Below are 26,196 nucleotides of genomic sequence, written 5' to 3' on the forward strand. Positions count from 1 at the left end.
TCATCAATTGTCTCCCCACCTCTTTTCTAGAGTAAGCATTTATGCAAGCGCACACTCTACGATTCCACCCACAGGAATAATTTTATTTACAGAAACATCCACACTACTTCATATGTTTTACTGGTGCAAGCTGGAGTTGCTCACAGCCTAACAACCAATTGAGTGTAACAAGATGACTGTTCAGATGAGTCTTTCTGCAGGTATTACATATAATTAGTTCCATCTTGTCAGCAGAAAATTATTCTGCTCAGGTTCTAGGCCTCCATGTTAAAAAAAAACAAAAAACAAAAAAAACACCAAAACAAACATAATCCACAAGACACACTTAACAGAACACCAGGCCTCTTGAAGTCCTCTCCAACCCTGTATAAGCTGCAAGAGTAAGAACTAAATCCTGCACACATGAAGTATATGATCATGGGCCCAGAAAGCCTGGAAGCCATATCATTTCCAACATGGAATTGTTCCAAGCACATCTCCACTGCATTCAAGGCTTCTGAAAGTCTCAGGTCAGTATTGCACTTTACAAGCAGCATGACAGAAGCAAATCTTTCAGAGGGAGAAGAAAAAAGTAGGACTTAAGCTACAATAATGACTTCAGTTTGGTAACAGTAACAAAGAATGAGCTATGGGTGAAAAATAGGGCAGGGGTAACCAAGCATTTCTCAAGTTACATGCCATTGAAAGTCATTTGCAGGACCTCCCACATTCCTCATTAAGACAACACAATTGAAATGAAAAGGAAAAACAAATCAAGCAATTGTTTTACTCAACTTCTCCACAGAAATTGATAAACCTTCTCCCAGAGTGAAGTACCTTCTGAAGAGAAAAAAAATAGAGGTGACAGAAACAGCTTATTTCAACAAAGAAAAATATTATGGTCATTCGTGTTTCCACAGCTAAGATACACTACCTCTGTCACCTCCTTTGCTTTTCCAGAAGGTGTGTTTGCTTTATCCTGGGAAATATCATATGCTCAACCCTCATCTCATTTCTTGAGTAGGTTTTAAGAAAAACTTATGACACTTGGCACCATATTCCCATCACCAGAGGGTTCTCCCTAATTTGGGTAAACGTAGAGTACCATTCCTTTTATTTTTAACTCCAAAACAAAAAAAGCAATCCTTTCAAAAGGATAACAGATCTTTTCAAAAAGATCGTTTTCAGGAACCGCCACTCACATTTGCAACAACCCACTTCAACAGATGTGTCAAACCCTGCCTGGCTGCAGGTGTTTGGTATCCTACCAGCAGGCGGCTCATGGAGCAGAGCCAAGGAAAATGCATCACAGCGTGAGATTCCCAGAAAAAAAATCCCCACCTCAATACTACACCCTGCAGTACTGTATCTGCTTTACCAAATCATCTATCCTCAAAATATAAAGTATTTTAGCCAATAACAAGTATTATTCATGATGAAGGGCAGCAATAGCATCACATTATTAAAGTCTCTGGCACTTGCTCTGTTCATCTTGGTCACCCTGCTGTCCAGTATACTGCTCTCTTGAATAAAAACCAAACGCATTAAAGAATTATCTTTATTTAGAGTACTAATAAGCTAAAGAAGATTCTATTTGTCCTTATGATCTTCACTAATCACACATACACTCTGCATCACAGAATTTAATATAATTTACATCTTGGAACATCAACCCATACAACTAAACCTATGTAGATCAGCATAAGCAAATACTCCAGTACTTCTTGAATGACAACAAAGGTACCAGATGGCTGCCTATTTGCTAAGAACTTGTTCCTATAAAGTCTGGTGAAGACTTGTCTTCATAAGGTTCAATATGTTTTCCACACTTCAAAACTGTAAGATTACAGAAGGAAAAGCTATTCTGTTTCCCCTTTTCCTTGTCTACAACAACAACAAAAATCTTTATTAGACTTTCATTGTTGGATACTCAATACTCCAGCATGAAAGTACTGCCTAAAGATCAAAGAACAAATGACAGACATTATGGAAGTGCTTAAGTGATTAAAGCAACTTCCTACTGCTTTAAATAAGCCTTGTGCTCTCACATTGCTTTACACAGATCTGCTCACTGTTACATTAGAGACACCTAAGACAGTTCCGCATATTTCACATCCTTGAACAGCACAGTCCCATGCAGAGGCATTACCTCATGTAAAAGAAGGATAGCCACAGCAGTCCTTCTTGGAACAACCACATAACCTTTCTCCATGCGCAAAGGGTTGCACTGGTTCCAGTGCTCAACCATTCAGAGTTATCCAACTGCAGCTGCAGCTCCAGGGACTTATCCAAGCATGTGCTTCCACAAATACTTTCAGAGTTTCTAATCATTAAGTATAAGCCCAGACCTTTACTTACTCATCAGGGCTAAGTCCGATCTCAAGAAGAAACACACAGAATTCAGATAATTCAAAACATGAATTTGAAAAAAAAAAAAAAAAAATAATTAAAGTTCTCAGAATCCAAAGCTATTACAAAACAATTAACCAGCACTAACTAGGCCAGTGCAACTATTACCAGTCTAACCAAAAGCAACGAACATTTCCAAAGAACACAAACCTTTATAGGCCGAGACGAGGACTTCCACTTCTGTACCTAAGGCCTACCTGTGAGTGACACTGAATCATAGGAGCCTGCAGCAACTGCCTTTGCCTTTACATCTTCCAGACCTAAAGAAAAATCAGTCTCAAAATCTGTAGAGCAGATATCATTTTATGCATAGACATGCATGTAAGTATAACAGAATGATGATGAATTTCATAACAAAAGCCTCCGCTTTTTAGCCATAGACATTGCAAGACTCTCTACCATTTTCCCCCATAGATTATGATCTCATATGCCCATTCTATCCTTCAAATACTTCACTATATGTTTAGAATACCAAGCGGCTTTATTATAAAAGGATGCTGTATATCACTCCAAATTATATTTCTGCTCCATCCACCTTTGCAAAGGAATAAGATTCCTGGATTACCTGTTACTTCACAAGGTTCCTTTGCTGTCAAGAACAGGGGGAGGGTTTTCCCTTGGTGTGCACGCTTTGCCCGAGATGCCATGCCAGTTCCCCACTGAAGCACCAAACCACTCTCTTTCCAGAATAAACACAGATAGAAGAGATTAAAACACATCAATGACTAACAAAAGCACTTGAATCACTAATTAGCTTTAAAGGTACATTCACTTAATTTTTACTGATTCAAATTACACTTTAAAAGACCTTTATGCCAAAAACAAAGATAACCCTGATGATGTCATCAAGCAACAATTAGTTCTAGTCTCATTATAACAATATTCTAGTCTCCTAAGACCAAGAGAATACTAAGCAACCTGTCTCAGCCCTCAAGCCTGTATTAGGACATTACTGAGGACTCAGTAACAGAAATTCCATAGCTGTAGTGCCTCAGGAATTTACTAATATAAGCTCACTGCGCTTTCTCTGCCCTTTTCTTTTCTTCATGCTTATTTGTTCGGGCAGTCCAGCACACTGAGGGAATGAAGTCACTTTTCTCCTCAGGAAAATCTGACCTAGCTCTGAATCAAGATGTTCACTGAGTGCAGAGCTCAGGGAGGCTTAATTCCCAGTATTCATACAAGCACCAGACATCCCACTCTTCTTCCAAGCATCTCTTTTAATCTCCAGCTAGATTCCACTACCTGGAATCCATACTAAAGTTCATACAGAACTACAACCAAATAAAAGAGTACACATAGTTTGTTGCTCCTCAAGTTTAACACAACCATGCAAATTGGAAGGGTTTGATTTCTACAGTTATTCCATGAACAAACTCAAAATCTCCAAGAACAGCAGGAGAAATATTTAGAAGTTATGACCATCCCAAGTATACACACAGCAGTGGGCAAGTCAGAGGACCAGATTTCTCGAGGTGTGAGAGTGAAATGAACTAAGTAGATCCTCTCCCTCCCCCCCAATACAAGTTTCATTGTTGCCATTTTTCCAGGTGTCAGTTTCAAATACACCATTAAAAAGGCCACACTTCATTTGCAGTTCCATTTTGAAACAATTTACACAAACCAAATCCATTATTTTGCGTATCATAACGAATTCAAAATCTTCAGAAGATATTTTGATGGACCAGAAATATTTTTTCCAGAAAAAGGCTCCTGTCCTGGGTTCAGCAGCAGCAGTCATTTTTTCTCCTTCTTAGTAGCTGGTACAGCGCTGTGTTTTTGACTTTCGGCCTGGGAACAGCACTGGTAACACCAATGTTTTTAGTTACTGCTCGCTCAAATGTTTAGTCTGACCAAGGACTTTCTGAGCCTCACGCTCTGCCAGGGCGGAGGGGAAGCCAGGAGGAAGCAGAAACAGGACACCTGATCTAAACTAACTAAAGAAGTATTCCATACCACAGCACATCATGACCACTATATAAACTGGAGGCAGTTACCTGGAAGGGCTGGATCACTGCTCAGTCAGGCTGGGTATTGGTCAGCGGGTGGTGAGCAGTTGTATTCTCTTCCCTTGTTATTTCCCTTATCATTATTATTATTGGTGGTAGCAGTAGTGATTTGTGTTATACCTTAGTTACTGGACTGTTCTTATCTCAACCCGTGGGAGTTACATTCTTTCAATTCTTCTCCCCATCCCTCTGGGAGCAAGGGGGTGGAAGGGGGAGAGCGAGAGAGCGGCTGCATGGTTCTGATTTACGACTGGGCTTAAACCACGACACCTCCTTATGTGTTTTTGTTTCAGAACAGGATAAAAGAAATCAAAAAGTTTTCCACCCATCAGAAAATTAACTTGTTAATAAACCATTACTCTGAGGTACTGAAGAACAGTTCTTCACCACCAATTTCCACAAAGATGATTCTAGGATGTTTATTATTCCTGTTAATTTGTGCCAAAATCTTAGTATAAGATTTTCAGGAGTATTTTTGTTGTAATAGTTTAATAGAAGCCAAAAGAAATTTCATCTTCTTTCCCTCCCTCTCCTCCTCCAAGCCATTAAAACTCCATTTCATTTGTTAATAAAATTATATTAAAACTATGACATATTTACCTGTAGCAACAAGGGCATGTCTCAGTCCTGCAGCAACATCCACCACTTTCTCTTTGAGAGACTACTCAAAGAAAAATAGAAGAAATAAAAAAAGTATTTTAGTTGCTTTTTGTATTTAGTGCCTCTTGTCACAATGCATATCAACATTTTGTATCATAACGGAAGTACATTTTGGCCAAGAAAAATCAGTGGGAACATCTTCCAATAAATAAATAAGTCAAGAAAAACAACTGTATGTCCAGCTTTGTGGCAATAAATAAAAGCCACAGTGAAAACCTTCACGTAAACATACTTGTATTGCCAAGGTTCCTTTTTTTATTTCTTAATTTTAAGTCAGCGTTCCTCAAGAATTACACCAAAACATCCACAGCAAATACTGGTCACAAGCGTCTATGGATACCACCATAGATTTGCAGGGAAACCATGAGTCAGAGTCCAATCTTCAGAACTTACAACTGAAGGTACTGGACAATGTAGAAATTACCATCTACTTTGCCCATCCTATTTCCTTGGAAGCCGATATTGTTTGATAAATAACGGAGGTCAGCTAAGAAGTGAGTCAACGTACTTGTCAATTTCTTTACATATAAACTCAATATCATTTTAATCTCAAAAGTGATAAAATTAATGTTTATTCCCTTAAGTCTAGTTTTCCTGCAGCTACATACACATTATTATTCTGGGGGTGACCAAGCTTATTTTTAATCTAACTGTTTTTTACAGCCAAGAAATAATACTACAGTCCTCATTTTGGGGGAAGAAACTCTGACAGTTATAAATGCACTCAATAAACCCAACACATACTTAAAGAACAGAACTGCTGCACAAGAAGCACAAAAGCAATAGACAGAAGAATTGGCATAGCTAACTTTGCTAACTCCACCGTACAAGCTGGGTTTTTTTCAGGGTGGATTACTGTTTTGCTTTGAACTATTGAGCAAAAACCTCCAACAAGGTACAGTGAAGGTACATACCCTTCACATAGCAAAACATACCTAGTATCTTACAAACTTGAGACAATACTTAAGATAGAGAAAATCTGCACAGTTTCACTACCTTTAGTATCACTTTACATCACCTGAGCATCAGATTAATTTTGCAAATGTCAACAAAATACATTATGAAATGTTAGAATCCCTAGTGAAAAAGACAACTTTATTAGAAGTAGGCAACTTCATACAATAATACAGCCATTTCTGGCTTATAAGCCATTTGTGGCAAATAAGAAAAGGTCATTTCTGGATCAATGACCACCTTTGGTCTTTTTTTTAAATTTACTGTAACAGATAGGCTTTGTAAAAAATAGTTGAAGAGTTTAGCTTAAAGCCCACTAATATCAGATGGCCTTTGTAAGTTGCTGGAAGAAACATAAAATACAGAGTTCTGAAGCACAATTCCTTTCAAATCTTTACCTCTATCTTTTGTGGAATCAAGCAGGGACCTGAAATTTGAGGAACTCCCAATTGTCCAAAAGAGTTAGACCCACAGGACAGAACTAGGCCAGACCCTGCGAAATGAAGTGTTAGAGCCAAATCAGTAAAGCCGAGAGCAAAAGCTAAGCACTCCAACATTATAACAAGGAAAATATTTCAGCCAAGTAACTCAGAAAAAGGACTTAACATGTCCCATTCCAAAGCCCCACAGGCTTCTGGTCTTACACACCATGTTCAACAAAGGTCTGAAGTTCACTGGGATACAAGGAACATGGAGTAGCTCTGTTTGCAAGGCAAAACATGTGAGTGCCAGTGTGTCACACAAGCAACAGCAATGTGAAACTTTCAGCGTGTTCCCTACATGAAGATATTTCTTCAGCTCTTAGAAAGTCAGATTTACCTACTAATATGATTGTAAAATCCCAGCCACAGGCAACTTGTTTCACACAAAATCCAGACAGAGCAGTGCACAAAGTAAAACGTAGCACATCTTCTCTGTGATTCAATCCCAACTGCCCATCTTTGTTATGGCCACATACAAAGAGTTCTCCCTCACCTGGAAATAAAAATAAATAAATAAGTTAAATTCACGTTCCACTGCACAAACTAAAAGGACAAGTGTACATCCATGAGATCCTGTCACAAATAACGCCAGTGATCATGTGTCATTTTAGGCACTGCAATCAAGCAAAATAACCAGTTACTTCTGATGCATCAGAATCATCTCTGAATAAGTATGACTATGCAGAGTTGGGTTTACCAAGGGAAACAATCTGTACAGTAAGACAGGCACCTCTCACTAAGATGCATGATGTGCTTTTCTATCACATTCACATTTGTCAGTATCCCTTCTTTCCCATCCTTAGCTATGGCATACAGCAGAAACTTTCCAAGACCAGATGCTATCTTCTGCTCCTTACTTTAAAACTTCTCAAAACTTAATAACATCCCACTTGACTCCTCCCTCCCATCCCCCATCCTCAACACAAAAAAACTGGCTACTTTGTATGAAAAGCTGTTATATGAAAGAGCTTAAGAAACAGTCCTCACATAGCCATAAAATGACCACACAAGATGAGCAAAACAGGAATTTCCCCAGTCTCCCCAAACATTGAGTTAATTGGCACAGGAGAAACCTGTTTTGCAACTAAGAATGATATTTGCTCAGAAACAGTCCTCAGATAGGTGGCAGCACCAAACCAACAGGGAAAGAGAGACAAAAACGTGTTTAGAAGTCACACACTCCGTGCAAGTACAATGTTTTTACCAGTGATAACTGCAGAATGTCCCCCTCCTCCAGTAATGCTTTTAATGTCTTGACATTTGCAGGAAACATCTTTCAGTGCCTGAGGTAGCAGCACATCCTCTTTATGACCAAGACCAAGTTGTCCATAGCTGTTCGCACCCTTCAAACGCACACAGAAGAACACTTTTTTAAAAAGTTAGCAAAAAAGATACACATATGCTCCTAAGAGCAAACGAGGGGTATGTCACCAGGTAACCTGCTAGTATCTGCCCCTGAAAGTCCCCCAAAATGGAAACCTTTCTTACTGCTGTCATATAGGATTCCCAGAACTACAGTCCAGGACCATCCCAACTTTGCTGTCATTAAGGCTGCCCCTCCAACCCCATAATTTTAGGAAACATATTGGAATATATCCTGGTAAGCCTTCAACTATAGATGATCAGTTACTAAGGATGAAAGCCTCATTACCAAGATGATTACCACCTGTTTAACGTTAGTGAATCCCACTCATTACTAAAATCTATTCATGCCTATGCTTTCTGGCAATCCACCTCCAAAAGAAAATTAGGAAGACATGCTACCTTGTTCTGGAGCCTAAACAAGTAAAGGAGAAACACCTACCCCTCAGTAACTAAGTCTTTCAAGCGGTCAAAATGAAAATACACCAATTATAATAAATTTCTAAGTACAAAATTATAGCCACTAAACAAATCATAGAAAGCAAAAGCCACTACAGACAACCTGGTAAGGTGTTCTGGAAATTCTTAGCCAATTTAAGCTCTGTGAAGTGTTCAGCAGTTTTAACAGCAACCTTCATTCACAAAGGTGGGTTCAGGAACCTTCCTAGCCCACACACTATAGTAACAGCAAGACTCAACATCCACATTGCTTCCAGCTGGTGATTCCCAAGGGATGCAGCACCTACTGAATCTTGAAAAGAACACATTTAGCAATAAATGTTTTGTACATGCAGAAACAATGATATCTTAGACAAAAGCATGAGGCTGCTCTCCTGAGCCCGCAGTTAACAGGTGGATGAGATGTCAGAATCTGAGCTCAACAGGCAGAACAAGTTGTTCTCTCACAGTCACTACTGGTGGTAGACTGTTTTAGAGCATGTTACTATTTAAGAGACATAATTCTTTTCAGAAGGCATGTCACAAGCTCTCATTTCAGCCTATAACTCGCAATGAATGTTCAAGTCTTCAAAAGCAGGCAAGCTGAGATAAGGGGCAGAAAGAAAACAGGTGCCTGAGGAACTAAGAGACACACATGCCTGCCCCAATGCCAGCACACCCAATGCCAACACACTCCATTTACCCTTCCAAGACTAACGGGTTATTACCAAGCATGCTTACCGCAGAGCCTCTCGAAGCCAAACGCGCGTCTACCCATCCCTCACACCTCAGCGGCGGTAGGAGGTCGCGAGCACCGCCCCGGCCCCTAGCGCACAGCCCGAGGTACGGCCCAGCCCCGGCAGGACAAGCCGCGGGGCTCCCAACCCTCAGCTGCCGCGGGAAGCGCGGCGAGGATGACTCGCCACAACTTTACCACAGCGCTACTGTTTTCGGGGAGGGGGAACCTTAGCCCGCCCGTGCCCCGCCAAGCGAGGCGAGAGCGGGCCAACAGCAGTACGCACAACCGCGACCCCACAGCAGCCCAAGGCAGGGCGAGCAACCTGCAGGCCTCCAGCGCCGCTGCGCGGCCACAGCCGCCACCTCGCGGCCGCGGGGCAGAACGTGCCGAGCGCCCACTTACCCACGCGAAGAGCCAGGGCTCCATGGGACCGTCCGCTCTCGGCCCTTCCCGCCGCGCCGCAGGCCGGGCAGGAAGAGGCTGGACTGGGGCGGGCTCCGGCGGGGCCCCGCCTCACATAAGGTTGGGGCGCCCCGGGGGCCCGTGTGGAGGGCGGTCGTTGGGCAGCGCTGTTACGGCTTCACCTGTCGAGGTCCCGGCCTGGGGCGGGGGGCCCTCAGAGCCCTCGGGAACGTTTAGAGCCGTCTGCGGCGAGCAGCTGCCGTCCTGATGGCCTCCCCAGCCCCTAGCTGGCTGTACCCCGCTGGTATGCTCCAGCTCTGGCTGCTGCCCGCAAGAACTCCCCCAAAGCCCAAGCGCCCGGACCCGCCGGCGCTGACAGAGCCCCACGGATGACGGTGGCCCCCCACCGGCGTCGGCGCCGGAAAACTTTCTCAGCGCTCACCCGTTTGAACAGGGAAAAAGGACTAAAGCTTTAAAAAATGAGGGGAAAACAAATTAATCCTCAACCAAATATGTACCGTTCTGAATGGAATTAAGGCACGTGTGTGGAACGTGTGAACCACAGTATAAAACATACAAACTCTTGGTCAGAAGTGCTTTGTGTTTATTGCTACAGTGCTGAAGGGGGTTTGCTTATTATAATTAACAAGTCATTTATTTCATTGACATTTACAGCCTTCACCCTAGTTTAAAATACTTAAATTATTACTGCTGTATATTGCTAGATGGTTTGGATGTGTGAAGCCAAACAGAGGTGTTGTTAATGTTGCAGAAATGCATTTTCTATTACTTAAAGCAGTTGACTTTTTCTTTTTTTGCTACACAAGTGCAAATAAAGATACAATAACTTTTTCCAAAGCATTCAAAATAAGGCGCTAATTTATCAAGTATAAGGTTTTCTACTGAAAATGTATACACTGTTCAAAGATTTGAAGTAACACAGATCTATGTGTATTTCAACAACAAAACAATCCCAACGTTTTTTAAAATGCAGCTGAATATTAACTGTTACCACAGAAGCAGACAAAACAGATCCTCCTGCTACTCATATGTAAGATGGTTTCTTTAGAAAGACAAAGCTCCTATAAACTACTTTAAAGTGTAATGTAAGCCATAAACGCTGTAGACCATATTTCTACATCTTGTTCTTTTTAAAAGAGTTAAATGTGTTAACAGACACAGAAAAAAAGTAACCTATACTTGATTTAAACAGTGAACATACTTGGACCAGCAATTGCTTATGGAGCAGATGTCGCCTACTAGAAAGCATACGAAACTCAAACTGATTTTCAAGCACAGAGGTTTATGAAAGTCCTTTCAAGTTCTCAAAATCCTGGACTAGCACCTACAGCATATTTAAGATTTCAGCCCATTTTTCCAGCAACCTTCACAGCTGCAAATTCCGGATTTCCTGATATACCTATGAAGAATCACTGCTTAGCTTGCTATTTAATACACTCTTCACATCACAGGTCTTCCATTCATAGAATCACAGAATAGTTAGGGCTGGAAAGGACCTTGAGATCATCTAGTTCCAACCCCCCTGCCATGGGCAGGGACACCTCACACTAAACCATGCCACCCAAGGCTCTGTCCAACCTGTCCTTGAACACTGCCAAGGATGGAGCATTCACAACCTCCCTGGGCAACCCATTCCAGTGCCTCACCACCCTCTCAGTAAAGAATTTCTTCCTTATATCCAATCTAAACTGCCCCTGTTTAAGTTTGAACCCGTTACCCCTTGTCCTGGCACTACAGTCCCTAATGAACAGTCCATCCCCAGCATCCTTGTAGGCCCCCTTCAGATACTGGAAGGCTGCTATGAGGTCTCCACGCAGCCTTCTCTTCTCCAGGCTGAACAGCCCCAACTTTCTCAGCCTGTCTCCATACAGGAGGTGCTCCAGTCCCCTGATCATCCTCGTGGCCCTCCTCTGGACTTGTTCCAACAGTTCCATGTCCTTTCTATGTTGAGGACACCAGAACTGCACACAATACTCCAAGTGAGGTCTCACAAGAGCAGAGTAGAGGGGCAGGATCATCTCCTTTGACCTGCTGGTCACGCTCCTTTTGGTGCAGCCCAGGATACGGTTGGCTTTCTGGGCTGCGAGCGCACACTGCCAGCTCATGTTCATTTTCTCATTGACCAATTCAAAGGTAATTCAAAGGTATTATATCCTGTACACATACTTATTTCATCAGCAAGGTCAGCAGAAACAGAAGCTGGCACAGCTTTGTACACCTGAAACAGTGGGGCCTTAAAAACTGGGAAGTTTGCTACTATGGGATACAGACAATTCAGTAGGACACTGCTTCCCACCGCTTCCAACGTGCTCTGTGGAATTAGATATACTTTCTGCTACAAGGTAGATTGTTACTACATTCATAGCCACACGGTTCCTGTGAAATTCTTGGGCTTTTACAATTCCTGGGAAATGCTTGGGCTTTTCAGTTATCATGTGCTTGATAGGGAATGAAGGTGTTCAGGCCTAGTAAAGAAGAAATTGAACACGTCTTTGACTCTGCAGGTCCATGAAGTGACTAACCAATCAAGAAGATACTTATTCTTATAAAAGGCAGACTAGGCTATGAACTTTGGCTGTCATGTTAAACTTTGGTGTTATTTTAGAATCAATGAAATTATTTTTACTATTAAATTGTAATTTGGAAATGGTTTGTGCTAAGTCGGTACCTGATGGCTATATTTTTTCTAAAATAATTCAATCAAAAAAAAAGGCAAATTATATTTCTGTAATGAAAGATCTTCCCTCAGGTGCAGTATCAAGGGCAGCAATAAAAATCCTGGCTCTCTGAGCCAATAGTAAATGTCCCAAAATAAACAGACTTAGGATTTCATGCAACAGCTCTGTATCTCTGCCTTACACTAGAGGCATCTGCAATTATTTGGGGGCAAGAATAATCCCTCTAAAAGCAAGATTCGACCCCTCAATTTTATCATGGTGAACCTCCAGCTATTTGTGTTCTGATGTCTGTGTTGTAATCATTCAAGTTTTAAACTTAGTACCACAGACGTAGAAGCACTGATTACTATAGCTTCTATGCTACAAAGCCTGCAATGCTATAAAATTAATATCATAGCACTAGAGTCAGAAACTGACATTTCTCTGTGGCAAATTACTCTATTATGGTCTCATAAGCCACTTTCTGCAGCATCTGACCCTAGCCTTGATCCACAGACCACACTTTTTTTTCTAGTCTAGCTATTTCTCTGCTCCCCACCAAGTTCTCAAAGGCAACTCCAGGCCTTTTTTATCCAAGGGGGAGGGAGGAATACATTCTGTAAGGGACTCTACACAGAGAAACAAGGTAAAGTTATTATCCTTATGGGCCATTCACTCTTCCATTTGTAAATGAGAGAGTTCTGCATACAACACATTACATGCCTAAAAATAAAACAATAGGGAAAATAAAGAGTGCAGCACCACACTGCTGACAGGGATGTTAAACTTCCAGCTGCTTGCCCATCTTGCTAAGGGCATCGCTGACAATGTCCAGCTCATGACGGAGCTCATTCACCACGCTGGCAATGCTTTTCGTGTCTTTCAGGATCTGCACGCTTTGAGTATACGGATTGTACTTCACACCAAATGGACGCTTAATGGTTTTTGCAAACTCCCTATTCAAGTGAAAAAAGACAGGGAGTTACAAACAAAACACAAATGCATCCTCTGTATGCAGTCAGGATCAATAACCACTTTTCTAAACTATTTACTTTCTTATAAATAGTTCTAATTGTTATATAGTTCATTATCTTTCCCAGCCAGTACATGGAAGACCAAGCAAATGCTAATCTCAGCTTTCCAACTCCATGAAAATTAATCATAAAACTGTGATAAGAATAGAAGGGTTTGGTGCTGCTACTGAGAAATGCATGAAATCAAAACCTGCTTTTATAAACAGGGAAAAAAAATAAGTACCTCATCTTTTCCTTTGCTTCTTCAAAACTTTCAGAAACAAAGTAAACCTCCTGGAAAGTTGTTATGAGGCATTCTTGCTTGCAGGTGACCTTTGGATCAAAAGGCTTGACTTTGGCACCACCAGAGAGTGAGTGCTGGTATCATGTGTCATCATGTGTCAGAGGAACATCACCACCCAAAGAATCCATGAGGAAGATGACATGAAGTACAGTGAATAGAAAAAGATTAAGTGAGACCATATTTAGTGCATCACATCTCAAACTTTTTATCTGCAGATGAACACTGATAAAAGCTAAAAAAATTAGTATCTCTGAAGGTCCATATTCTGCCATTCTGGGTCAAAAAAGAGATTCCTCAGACACAAGGCTCATCTGTAAACAACAGCAATATTTTCAGAATCTGTTTAAACCAGAAGAGCTTTATTCTGAAAATAGTTACATGGAACCTTATGTTAAGAAATACCAATCATCTAGTGCTTCCTGCAAAAGACGTGGGAGCTGCTCAGCATAAATCCAAAAGCAGACTGTCCAGTAATTATTGCCACAGAGAATTTTCTTAATGTCTAGTAGGTATATAGGAGTTTACAAAAGAATGATTTTTAGAATTATACTTCATAAAACCCAGAGAAAACAGTGACAATAATAATCAAACAAAGAGGTAAGTAAGCAGTAGATACTCTTACCTTCAGTTCACTAATCGAAGAAAGCAAGCCAGCCCCATAAACTCGTAGCTGTCCCTCTTGCTTGCACAAGCCAAACTCTACAGTGAAGAAGTAGCACTGAAACAGAGAAGGGAGTAAAAAAATTCAGCTTTCAACAGAGATGCTGTGGTGAACTAGACTGGGGCACTTCTATTTATAGGCAGTATCAAACACTTGCAAATATCAGACAGTCATCACTCAGTTATCCTTCTTAGATATTCTCAGAGGGAAGTCAGAATATAGAAAGTTGAAGAACCATTGGACTGCATGTTTCTCATAAGAAAGATTGATATTACAGGTCACCCTGGTCGGCTAGAAGCTGTTAATGTCAGTAGAAACACTGAGGTATAAATCTACTTTGAGAAATACGGTCATGACATGACAGCTTCAGCTTAAAAGAAACACTGGGTAAAAAGGACCTCTGAGTAAGTGAAAACATCAGCCCACTACAGTTTCTTTCTCATTTGCTTAGTGGCCTATAAAGAAGCTTAGTTTGCCTGGATTTCTGCAGGTATATGAGGAAGAACACTATTTTCATAGATGGCTTAGTTCTGCTCCCACTGAAGGTAGCAGAAATTTTACCACTAGCTACAACAGATGGGAGAAAAAGTAAAATAAAAAATAAAAAAGCCAGCAAACTTTTATATATATATATAAAACCAGCATCAATTATTTTTCATCTAAATAAGGAAATAAGATTAATTTACATTATTTCAATTTCTTGACTGAGAAATATCTAATACTAGCACACACCACATTCAGTGAAAACACTGGATCATTTCAATTCATTCTACATATTAAAGAAATAAATTACTTTTTAAATCATTGAATCATGTTCCTAGCACTAAGAAGATTTTGTTTGGAAGAAACTGACCATAGAATTTCAACCTATAAGAAGTGACCTACCACCAGAAGTTGCACATTTACTTGACAGCCAAGTGAATAAAAATACTAGTTATAGCAATCTTAAAATATTTGTTTGCTTGTTTGTTTGTTTTTTCTGGCATGGAAAATTGTTACATGCTCTAAAAGCCGAGGACCAGTGAAACCCATAGTTCTAGTAGCTGGTGAGGCTAACATTGACATGAAGCTCCAAACATATTTGATGGAGTGGGATCAGCCTAGTAAAGCACAAAGCTTTCAATGAGATCACAAGGCACTCAAATACTCACTGTTGCCAGTTTTTGGACAGCCTCATCTGATGCCCCGAGTGATGCAAGACCAATTTCCTGGGAGAACTGAGCAAAACTGGGTTCAGCCAGAAGAGGGACATGACCTAGGAGCTCATGGCAGGTATCACTGGAAAAAGAAACAAAGAAGTCTCATGACCTGTCTTTGTGGCTGTGTGAAAAAGCAGCACCACTGAACAGATACAATGTCTTGCATTAAACTATTTAATATCCAAAAGACAGAAAAGTGTCAATCATGTTTAGCTGAAAGCAACAGAGCTGGTGTCCTGGTTTCAGGCGCAACATTCATTTTCTTCATAGTAGCTGGTACAGAGCTGTGCTTTGGCTTCAGTCTGACAATAACACTGATAACACACCAGTGTTTTAATTGTTGCTAAGTAGCACTTACCGTAAGTCAAGGATTTCTCAGTTTTTCATGCTCTGCCAGTGAAGCTGGGAGAGAGGGCAGCCAGGACAGCTGACCCAAACTAGCCAAAAGGATATTCCGTACCACAACATGTCATGCCCAGTATATGAACTGGGGAACCTGGCAGGAAGGGGCTGATCTCTGTTTGGGAATGGGCTGGGCATCAGCCAGCAGATGATGAGCAATTGTATTGTGTGTCACTTGTTTTGAGTTTTACTCCTCTGTCTCTTGATTTCCTATTATTATTATTACTGTTGTTGTTATTATTATTACATTTTACTTCAATTATTAAACTGTTCCTAACTCAACTCACAGGTTTTTACCTTTTTTCCAATTCTTTTCCACATCTCACTGGGGGGACAGTGAGTGAGCAAGCAGCGACATGGTACTTACTTGCCAGCAGGTCAAACTAACTCTGCATAATCTCTACATAAACTTGAACTTTCAAATGAAGCTGTCTAAAATTAAGACCTGAGCTCCACATTTATAAGGAGTGTATATTTAACTCTGCGCACCATGACATCAGTAAGAGTTCTCCAATAACATGCTGTACTTCTGAAAATCCTGTACTTATGAAGGTGGCACTTGAGCATGCTAAAACTTCATTACATTCAGTGTGAAGGCTGAGTCTTCAGCACCTTAAAAATAAGTTTTCTTGCTGGTGCTTCTTGAGAAGCTTCTAAGTAGCTTGGCTCTGCGCAGCAAGATTCAAAACTCACTCTCAAATTCTTCCCCAGGATTAAATGACTCACGGTTCTGGTGTATAGAGAGGGTCCGAGCTGTGTCTAACATATTGAGTACAGTGAAAAACTCTGAATGCTAATCCTGCCAAGAAGTCTCTGGGAGACAGATATCCAGCAACAGGGCGGATGGTGAAACCTGTGCGCTCTGAAAAGGAACGGAGAAATTGCACATTAGTGTTGAATTGCAGTGTTGTCACCTTTCCTGCTACAACTGAGGTGAAAGCTACAGCACTTCCTTGGCTCAAGAGCATCTGGGAAAATTAGGCACAATTAGAAAAATTTGGCCTAAGCTTGGGAACGACCAATATTTAGTAAAAACATCCCTACCTCTGTGTCAGTGGATTTCCTACAGTTTCATACCTAGAGCAAACACAATACAGCTGGGTGTCTCTTTAGCCAACCATAACAGTCTCTTCAGAGGTAGCATTGCCCCTCAAATGTCACCATTTGTATATATTCAAGATGCAATGCATTAAAACACAGGTGGCCAAAAGGCTTCTTAAAGGATCAGAATGAACACAAGTAAAAGAGACCAAGGATGTTTTCCTGTGCCCACAAAATAGCAGCGTGATTTGCAATGGACTTACTTCTTTTTTGTGTAAGAAAATTAGCATGTTACCTTTCAGGAAGCGGGACACATCTTCCAGCTGAGGGATATTGTCTTCTCTGTATCCACAGTATTTGGTGAGCAAGGGTAAGTTTTTAAGGTACTCTCTGCAGGCATGAGTTGGGTAAAGCTTGTTAAGCTCTCGGTACACAGTCCCCCAGGTCCTGATCTCCTCTTCAGTGAACTCAATTGTGGGAATTGGGTCAAAACTACAAGGAGAAGAGGAAGAAATTATACTCCTTGCTAAATGGCTAATGACTCATTTACCTACTATTAACATCTACAGAGCTGCAACACCTGGTCAAGGTACATTAGACACTGTCAAATACACAGTGAGATCTGGTCTATGCCCTCTAAAGCTTTCAGTCTAAGGGCTTGCTTTCTTCCCCACCTAAACCAACTGACAGGAATCTTTGCATTGACCTCAATGGAGCCTGAAAACTTTGGTTCTATAAATAGTTTCTTAGGTGTTTAATGCTAAGAGTAACCTTTAAAATACCTGCATAGCCTTTACAGCTTCAGAAGCTGAGAACACATCCTTTTCTCTGTTGGACTTCTCTGGCTGCAGTTACTTTCCATTACCTTTTTGATTTGTTTTAGAAAGAGAATTCCCTAAATTATCAACACATTGATTGGAAGCAGCTACAATTACACATTATGTAAAAGTCATACTATGCAGAGGAGATAAGTGTTTGTCTGAACATATTAATTGTACTCCATCTTTCCTATTTAGGCCATGGGATCTTGCCTAAAGCGGATTAGAGCAAGGGTGTGACCTAAAGCTCACTGAAAGCCATGGGAGTGTTACACTGAGCTTCCACTGCTAGCCAGGTAACCAGTATGGCAAATGCTTGCCCAAGTGAATTTCTGTTAACAATATATTGACAGTAACCAGCTCTGTGCTGTGGTAACCAATTGCATTAATATACAGTGCAGTAGAGCTCTAGATACACACCATTTCTAGGTATTTTCCAATTGAGCAACTTGGCATCTTAATTCAAGAAGGCAACAGCAACTTGAAAATCATGTTTAGAAAGAATTTATAGCACAGGGGTATGAAAATCTTACTGCTTTAAGAACTCCCTCTCCCAAGCAGCATCTCTAAAGACAAGTTCTTTAATTCTTTTTTTTCCACAGAAAACTTCTTATCTGCACATCACATACACTAGTTTGAACAAGGAAAGAAAATATTGTAAAGTATTAACATTTTCCAGAGAGTTTACACTCAGTGGTCAATGGGCTACATACTGGGTTTTGCCTCCCCTCCCTCTCTTTTGCAAAGAACAATCTGCCCTAGTCAAGTCAGTATTCCTGGCACAGGCAGCTGTGCATCATGCCTTGTCCACCCTCTTCCTTTGTTGCACCCACTTCCAGAGAAGTGGGGAGGGACCACAGAATCCAAATGTACCACACTGCAGGAAGCCTTCATTGGCACTGCTGCCCATCTGAGTATCAGCACTGCTGCAGATGCCACAATGGTCAAGCAGCTGTGGCCTCAAACTGATCAGGCCTGGGGAGCTGTAAGATGGCCTAGATCTACCTTTTAATCTTGTCTTACATCTCACTTCATTTCACCCCCTTGACTCCAATTCCCAAGACAAGCATGTCTCAGTGAGATCTGAGCCCAGGAAAGGTGAGCTCTCGACAGTCCACTCTGCTATTATCTCAAGGCACCCAGAAGGTTTATTGCAGAAGAAGCTTACTGTTTGTAGTTCATAGCCAGGTCTGCAAAATACTTTCGCCTCTTACGATAGACATTGTCTTTGAAACCCTGGTGGAGGGAAGGAGAAAAACAAAGTTAAATGAGTTTCCAAGCTGTAGTAAATAAATTAATTTAAAACAAGACACTTGAAAATTCTTCAGTTGAGAAATATTAAAGTAAAACGTGTAAGAGGATAGGGCAGGAACCTCACAGCTGTAGTCTGAAATGTTTAGTAACCGTGAACTAAGCAAATACTCCAGCTCATATTAGGAATTATATACAACTATATATTCAGTAGACAATAATTCATTTTAGTCACATCACTATTTATATAAACTATGTTACTTGCTTGATAATTCTACATTACAGAACAAAGTTCCAATTTGCACTGCCCAAGTCCCAGTTTGTTGCTCCAATTATAGTGAGAAAGTAAGAGAAGGAACCAAGCCTGCCTCACAATGGCTTTTTTAATTTATTTATTTATTATTTGAGACCACTCTGGGCCCAGACTTGAAGCCCTCCAGTCCTTGCACATGTGAGCCTTGTAGAAAGGCATGGGAGCTGAATTCAGTGACAACCTAGGAAAGGAAACATGAAACCCCCAAGAGAAGGTGCTCAGACCCACAGAGGTGCCGTTGAGGGGAAGGAGAGGGAGGAGGAAAAGCTGCTATTTTTAAAAGTAAGCACCACAAAGTACATTTTCACTATGGATTGGTTTTAGGGAAGAAAAAATACTCACTGGATGGTCAGCATCCAAATCGGAACCATACATCAACACTCGGTTTGCACACTTATCCAAATCTGAGATCTTCTTCGGAAACCAGGGAACATTCTCCATGTCTAGAGAATGCACGGAATCCACAAAGTTATTAATAACAGCAAGCATAATGCGGGAGGAAACGCTACTTTCAAGTATGGCTATGGCGGTTACAGGCTAAATCTATAAATTAAAAGCACATGAATAAGACAAGGGAGTCTACTGCCTATCTGGCACCAGCCTACAGCTCACACTTCCTCCTCTGTCACTGCCACAGTCTGCCTACAGAGCACATCCAGTTCCAAAGCGTCCAGGGAAAGGAAACAGTTAATATGGGTTTTCTGTGGCCCTTAACTGTTATTACTGTTAGAGTAGCATCTAGAGGCTCCTACTGAAACAAGGCCTCCTTGTGCACACTGCTGTGAGTCTTCTAGGGTACAAAGTGCGCAAAGAAACAGAGAAGTGGTTTGCCTTTGGTCCCTGAACACAGTGGGAGCAGCTTGAGTTCTCCCATCCTGCTTGACTGACCAGGGGAAACAAACATTGCTCTGTCGTGATGTACCTCAGAAGCATCCGTCTTTGCTAACAGGTTTGTGGGGGAAGAGGAAGAGCAGCAGGCCCTGCAGCCTGAGAGAGATACTTCATTACAGTTTTGCTGCTGACTGCTTTTACTTTTTTAAGCCTAAGAGTTTTTAGCCAAGCTCTAGGCAGAGCAGTTAATATGCTGTTTTTCTGCCCCATGCTCCTCAGTTTTCTTAGAAAGGACAGAGAGAATGTTTAGATTGAAATTACTTAGGGCTAAAGTAAGCCATTTTTACCCAAGAATGCCAGTTTGCACTTTCCCCTACCTACCAGCCTGTGCCAAGCACAATGGCTGAGAAATACATGGGACTGACTTCCAGCTGCCCTGAACTTTAGGCATGTCTTTAACTAGAAGCAAAGGTAAAGATGTGAAGCGTCCCTAAGTTAAAAGGCACCTCTTCCACACTAATGTAAGTAACTGATTATGATGAAAAATGATTGGAAAAAAAAAACCAACAAAACAAACTAGAGCTAAACGAGGAAATTGCAGAATCCATCTCCCACTCTCACCAGTGTCTGAACTGAACTGGGATCTGCCAGTATTATACCTCTGTGATCATGGTGTACAGTCCCTACGTGCAGGCCTGTGTGGGTGCAGGAACTTCTAGTGATGCCAGTTGTGCTGTACTGTGAAGGAACAGAAGCACAGCTAACAATTTGCACCCAGGTGTCACCCTGGAACAGCCTGTATTCCTAAGCGACACCAGCCAATGCAACCCTGCCCATATCAACTAAACTACATTCATTCGCAACACAGAAGCATAAACCTGGTAGCTACAGATTGAAAGCACTACACAAATGCAGTCATGGACACCACAAAAAGATTTCCAACTAACACACCGAGAAGCGCATTTTCAGCAGAACTGCCTTTTGTACTTACCATCTTTCTGGACATTGAAGTGCTCTGTTGGGTTCATAGAGACAACACTGACATGGGATTTCAGGAGCTGGAAGATCTCGTTCAGTTGTTCCCTGTTACTGTCACAGTCCACAAGGATCTCAAACTCAGAATTTCGTCTCTTGGACTTCCGTGACTCAATGTGTACCAGATTGACATGCTTCTCCTGTTTTGTAAGAAGTAGCATTTTCTAACAAACTAAAAATAACTGGCTGAAAACTAAAATTTGGGCTTTTTTTCAAAAAAATATTCTACTGCTATAGACTACTCACCACCTTTGTGAAGCTATTTTGGTTAATTGGATCTCCTGGCAGCAGTTTGCTTATCGGGGGGGGAGGGCTAGCTTGATTTTAAAAAGCTTTTCACACAGAAAAAAGTGACAGAGAACCTGTATTCTTTCAATTTCTCTTGAAATTGAAGCACAGAAAGACACAGTCAGGAAGTTTAAATTCATAGACCTTTTGCTTTCATTGCTCCCATAGGAAGCTGATTAGCAACTGGGTCTGGGGAAATTCACCAAAATGCCAATCAAGTCACCATATAATTATCTCACAAGCAAGCAATGGATTTAAAAGCAGTAGTTTTCAGGGTGTAAATTACTTTTATTTGAAAAATTATTTAATCATATGTCTTGTATCAGGAACACAGAGAAAACCTGAGGCTAAGACATGCAGGGCCAGATGACAGAGCACTGTGGCACTGGGCATATTCCTTGTACTTACCTGCCCAGCAATCGAAGTGGTGCAGTTGTGCCACTGCAACTCCTTTGTCACCCTTAGTCTGGCTAGGCATGGTGACATGGGCACTGGCCTCACCCCAGCACAGGTCAGCACCCCAAACGTCTACCTGCCATCAGCGGGAGCTTCAGACCTGCCTTTTATATGCAGTAGAACCAATGAGTGCCAACCCTCTTTTCATGAGGGGAAAAGACAAAACTCTCCATCTTTCTTCAGTGCAGACGATACATTTTGTGAAGGATTTTAGCCAACCAGCATCTAATTTCCAAGGTATAAATTTGCCTTCATGGGTGATTTTGGGTATATAGTGGGAGCCAGGATAGGAATCACATCCTTAATAAATGGATGTAATTAATTCTAATGTGTTCCAAAACTATCCTTAAAATTTAAAAATACAGAGCAGCTGGGACCTACCTGAAAGAGTTTTAATGCTTTCACAAGACCTCCAACTTCGTTCTTCAAGGAAAAAATGATGGCTGTTCTTCTTCTTTCAGATGCATGGTCTTCATTCTCTTTATTATCTTCAATCATCATGTAATTTGATTTATTTAACTAAATGCAAACAAAAAGATTTTTCTGAATGGCTAGTAGTGCAAAAAGTGTAAAGTTTTACATTTCAGTTTGTCTTGGGATAATTTTGTGCTCTGTCTGATCAACCACAAAAGGAAAGGTACCCATTAAATGTTTACACAATAACACTAGACACACATGGACTATGTGAGAGCTGAGGTTGAAATACTGAGATTTCTTCAGTTGAATGACTTTATAGATATCTTTAGACACCCTCTAGGAGGCAGAAAATGTTTTCAAAGCATAGCTTATAACTAGCATTGGTACTGGGGGGGGGAGCTGTACGATATCAGCTGAAATAAGAAGTTGAACAAAATACTTGCTAGCAAATTCAATGAAAATTAGTAAAGCGAAAAATCCAAAACCCGCTGAATATAGACAGGAAAAGCTGGATCAGGATTTAATGTATCAGAACTGAAAAGTCATTGCCTTTCTCCCACTATGTAACTGTAAAGCACTGTTTTACAGAGAAAGGAGACAAAACCGAAGGAGTTACAGTGTTGTGCTGACCAGAATCTATTGGCTATAAAGATCAGCTACAAGTGAGCTATTCCATCTGTCAGGGCCCCTAATTCACACACCAAACTCTTATCATAATCACCCAAATCACACACTAAAATTTTCAGGCATCCAACACTACAGGACCTTGTAGTTTTGTACCTTATTAGTGACCACACTCCTGACTGTGTGGAAACCAGTGGATATCACAGATCATATTCTTAGCTACTTGTAGCAAGGCCACAAATAGGAGTAATATTGAAACAATTAAGAATGTGAAAAATGGAAAGTAAATAAAAAATACAAAGCTTAGAAGCAGAGGCTGTGTCTTATAAGTATTCAAACCTTGCAAAAAGAAACAAAAAAGGTGGAGCTTCTGAAGGAGTCAGTAAGAAAAAGAACAATGAAGGTACATTGTTGCTATTTGGAATTATTTTTTGGTTTGACACACCTTTTCAGGATATGATTATCTGGTGACATCTTCAGAAAATGGAAAGAGCAAAAATCAAAATGCAATCAAAATGCAGCAGTTCCACTGATTCCCTTCTATAGTCTCTCCAAATTTAACCTCTTTAAAGTGGATAATGCTGAACAACTGAGTATTTCTACCTATAATAGATAAGTTTAAAAAACAAAAAACAGATTTTACCAAAATGTTCCCATAAGAAAGTAATCTGCCTAACAAAACAAATTAAATTCATTTTAAGTCAAGTGATTTACAAGGCAGATATTTGATGCTGCTCTAGGAAAGGTTTCAAGCAGGTTACTAGATGTGAGCTCTTGGGGTGCCAAGGTGGTATCCTATGGCAGAGGTCTTGCTCCAAGCCCACTGATGCTGATAGAAATATCTGTATTTCTGACTGGGTCCCCGCCTAGAACGAGTTGTCACTATATAATAAGCCTGGATGACTGTGTCAGTCCATCCCACTGTTTCTGATCCAGCAAAGTCACTGATCTCTATCAGATTGAGTCCAGACATCAAATTCTCCGCTGAAAGTATGCGATAGAGCCCAATCCAGGTTCTGCTGAGCAGCCTGCGGGTCTCACAGCTTGATCAGCAAGTGTCAGATCAGGATCACAAGAGCCAGGAACAGGCACTGATCAAGGGTGCTTCAAGCAGAAAAGAAAAAGCTATTAACTCCACAATTACCTATAGAATATTAGTTGTTTTCTCAAGTGCAGAGATCGCCATTTGTGTGAGCCAAATGCTATTAAGATGTTACTGCTGTAGAAGCAGCTGGATGCAAAGAAGCCTCCATTAGAAATGGAACCGTTGATAGCCTGTTTGGCTATTTCATATATATACGGCTTATATGCAACATCTTGGCTTGATTCCACATTCAGGATCATTGACTTAGGACAAGATCAGCTTATGAGATTTGGCATAGTTGCCATGCAATGTCATACGGTGCACAGCCAGGACAAACTACATGCACTGTAGACTAATGTTCTTTCTTTGTATTTTGCTAGTTCAACTAACACCATGTTTAGGATCAGGTGACAGCTTTTATGAATACATTTAAGAGACCAATAAAGAAAATAGAACTCAGTGGGTTCTTACATTAAGTTCTAAAAATGATTCCTAACTTAGGAATTTGAAAAAGAGAAATTCAGATGCCTACAACACCAAATGCACACCACTTGAATCTTCAACCCTACACCAACAATAAGCTTTTGCTTCCAATTAAAAAATAAACTGAAAACAAGTCTGCATTAACATAGCAACCATTCTGGTGCAAGACAAGGGAAAACGGTAATACCAAACCAATTCCTCTCCTCAACAGCTGCACCTTCACTGTCATTTTATTCTGTATCTGTAACTCAGCTCTAATCAACTCTGACACTCTTCCTTTCCATGGTAACACATTTGAGCTTTTTGGGGGGTGAAGGTGGAATTAATATTGCATTGATGCTTGTTATTAATGATGCAATTCATTAACTGATTTGTCATCAACCTGGCTCAAGTCTTAATGAAAGTACACAAACACAGGGATACTCTAGAGCCCTTATTTAGATAGATACCTAGGTGTCCTTTGGTTAAAGATTGCTCCTTTCAGAGCCCATAGCAATTAACTTCCCTTTCTTCCCCTCCCCAGAGAATATTCTGTTAGAAAGATATTTGAGGGTATTTTTGATATTTAAATATCAAATATGCTCAAATTATTTTATTATCAAATAAAAATATTTGAGCATATTTTGTGCTTTAATTCTTTATATTAATGGATAGCCAAGACCTAAAGTTATCTAAACATACTTGTTTAAAGGAAATTATGTTACAGCTATAAATTGAAGGCCAAAGAATATTTTAAAAAAATGTATTTGATACAGATTGCCATTAACTGTACTTGATAAAAAGTCCCAACAGGCATTTTATATCCTACTCCCTCTCTAAGTAGCTGCTTACTTTCTCACTGTCCTTCTGACACACTTCTTAGTAGGGAAGGATGAAGACATGATCTTGAGTAACAATGTCTAGATGTCACATTACAGGGAATTTTTTCAGCCATACCAAAGGTCCTCCTTAGATTTAGTTCTCAGACACCAAACTTAAAGCTGTGCTGAACAGTTTATTTGGCTTTCAAAGATCCAAGAGATACGGCTAAACAATCTCTTGTGAAACTTCAGTACATCAGTGTTCTTGTTTTCACAAGGACTTTTGCTGGCTTTATGAACTGCATGGTATCAGTTACTGCACCCAACACATAAGATCTAATTTTATCTGATTTTTGTCTGATGTACTACATATATTCCCCCTGTAACATGAAATAACCCCATAGTGGATTTTCTGGGATGTATCACACTCTCTGTCTCCTAAACAATGATGCACCAGAAGTTACTTTTGTTCTACCTTAATTTCGTCTACTTGCATTTGAATTCTACCTCTTCCTTTTCCCCGATCTGTCCAGGAACGGCAGCATCATCAACCCCATCCTAACCGCAGCGGCACTGAGCACTCCAGCCATGCCAGAGGAGCATCATCTCAGAGCAATTACCAGTTAACCGGGGCCAGAGATCTCATCTCCCCTTACCCCCCAAACTCACCTGGCCGGCGGCCTCCCGCGGGCACGGCGCCGCCTCCAGAGAGCCGCCGCGGGTTGGAGCGGGGTGCATGGCCGGGGCTGGCCGGGACGGCATCAGGACCGGCACGGCAGAAAACGGCTCAGGCACCTGCTTTATGGAGGGGGAGAGGGCCGCCCCCTAATAGCCCTCCGCGGCGGGGGCGGGGGAGAGGCGGAGAGCGGGAGAAGCGCTGCCCGACCCGGCCCTCCGAGTAACCCCCGCCGAAAGGTGTTTATTCAAGCACTGTTCACAGACCAGGGATGCGTGGATGCAACCACTCACCACCTCTGCATCCCCAAAAAACCCCGCACAGAGGTGCTTTCCCTCTTGAGTTACCCCTCCTTGGTCGTCTGAATGAGGCAGATTAAGGGGAGGTG

The 26,196-nt window shown here is 41.1% G+C and overlaps 2 protein-coding genes across 2 annotated transcripts in view; both read right to left on the reverse strand.

Annotated features, from left to right (window-relative positions):
- SERGEF (secretion regulating guanine nucleotide exchange factor) overlaps positions 1–9,458 on the reverse strand; it is a gene marked incomplete at its 5' end in the record, with an annotated part of 174,219 nt that extends 164,761 nt beyond the window's left edge. The window contains 7 exons of the mRNA XM_080617861.1: positions 2,586–2,648; positions 2,954–3,067; positions 4,998–5,058; positions 6,410–6,504; positions 6,831–6,986; positions 7,698–7,836; positions 9,435–9,458. Of these exons, the coding sequence (XP_080473987.1) occupies positions 2,586–2,648; positions 2,954–3,067; positions 4,998–5,058; positions 6,410–6,504; positions 6,831–6,986; positions 7,698–7,836; positions 9,435–9,458 (652 nt within the window). The remainder of the gene's footprint in view (positions 1–2,585; positions 2,649–2,953; positions 3,068–4,997; positions 5,059–6,409; positions 6,505–6,830; positions 6,987–7,697; positions 7,837–9,434) is intronic.
- Positions 9,459–11,768: 2,310 nt separating this feature from the next.
- Positions 11,769–22,237, reverse strand: TPH1 (tryptophan hydroxylase 1). Its single transcript, XM_080619917.1, has 10 exons — positions 22,106–22,237; positions 20,937–21,120; positions 19,457–19,557; positions 18,719–18,786; positions 17,028–17,224; positions 16,418–16,553; positions 15,242–15,368; positions 14,052–14,147; positions 13,370–13,503; positions 11,769–13,068 (listed from the first exon to the last, which is right to left on the reverse strand). Exons 1-10 carry the CDS (start codon positions 22,223–22,225, stop codon positions 12,894–12,896), a joined length of 1,338 nt encoding a protein of 445 aa, XP_080476043.1. The 5' UTR covers positions 22,226–22,237; the 3' UTR covers positions 11,769–12,893.
- Positions 22,238–26,196: the final 3,959 nt, after the last annotated feature.

This window comes from Psittacula echo (assembly GCF_963264785.1).
Source record: "Psittacula echo genome assembly, chromosome: 5".
Lineage (NCBI taxonomy): Eukaryota > Metazoa > Chordata > Aves > Psittaciformes > Psittacidae > Psittacula > Psittacula echo.

Excerpts from the sequence above, each read along its gene's own strand:
- TPH1 (XM_080619917.1), bottom strand. The coding sequence starts at position 22,225 with ATGATGATTGAAGATAATAAAGAGAATGAAGACCATGCATCTGAAAGA. Across the intron at positions 15,369-16,417 it reads CCTCTCTATACACCAGAACC|TGATACCTGCCATGAGCTCC; the intron begins GTGAGTCATTTA and ends TTCTTTTTCCAG. Across the intron at positions 14,148-15,241 it reads CTGTCCAAAAACTGGCAACA|TGCTACTTCTTCACTGTAGA; the intron begins GTGAGTATTTGA and ends TCTCTGTTTCAG.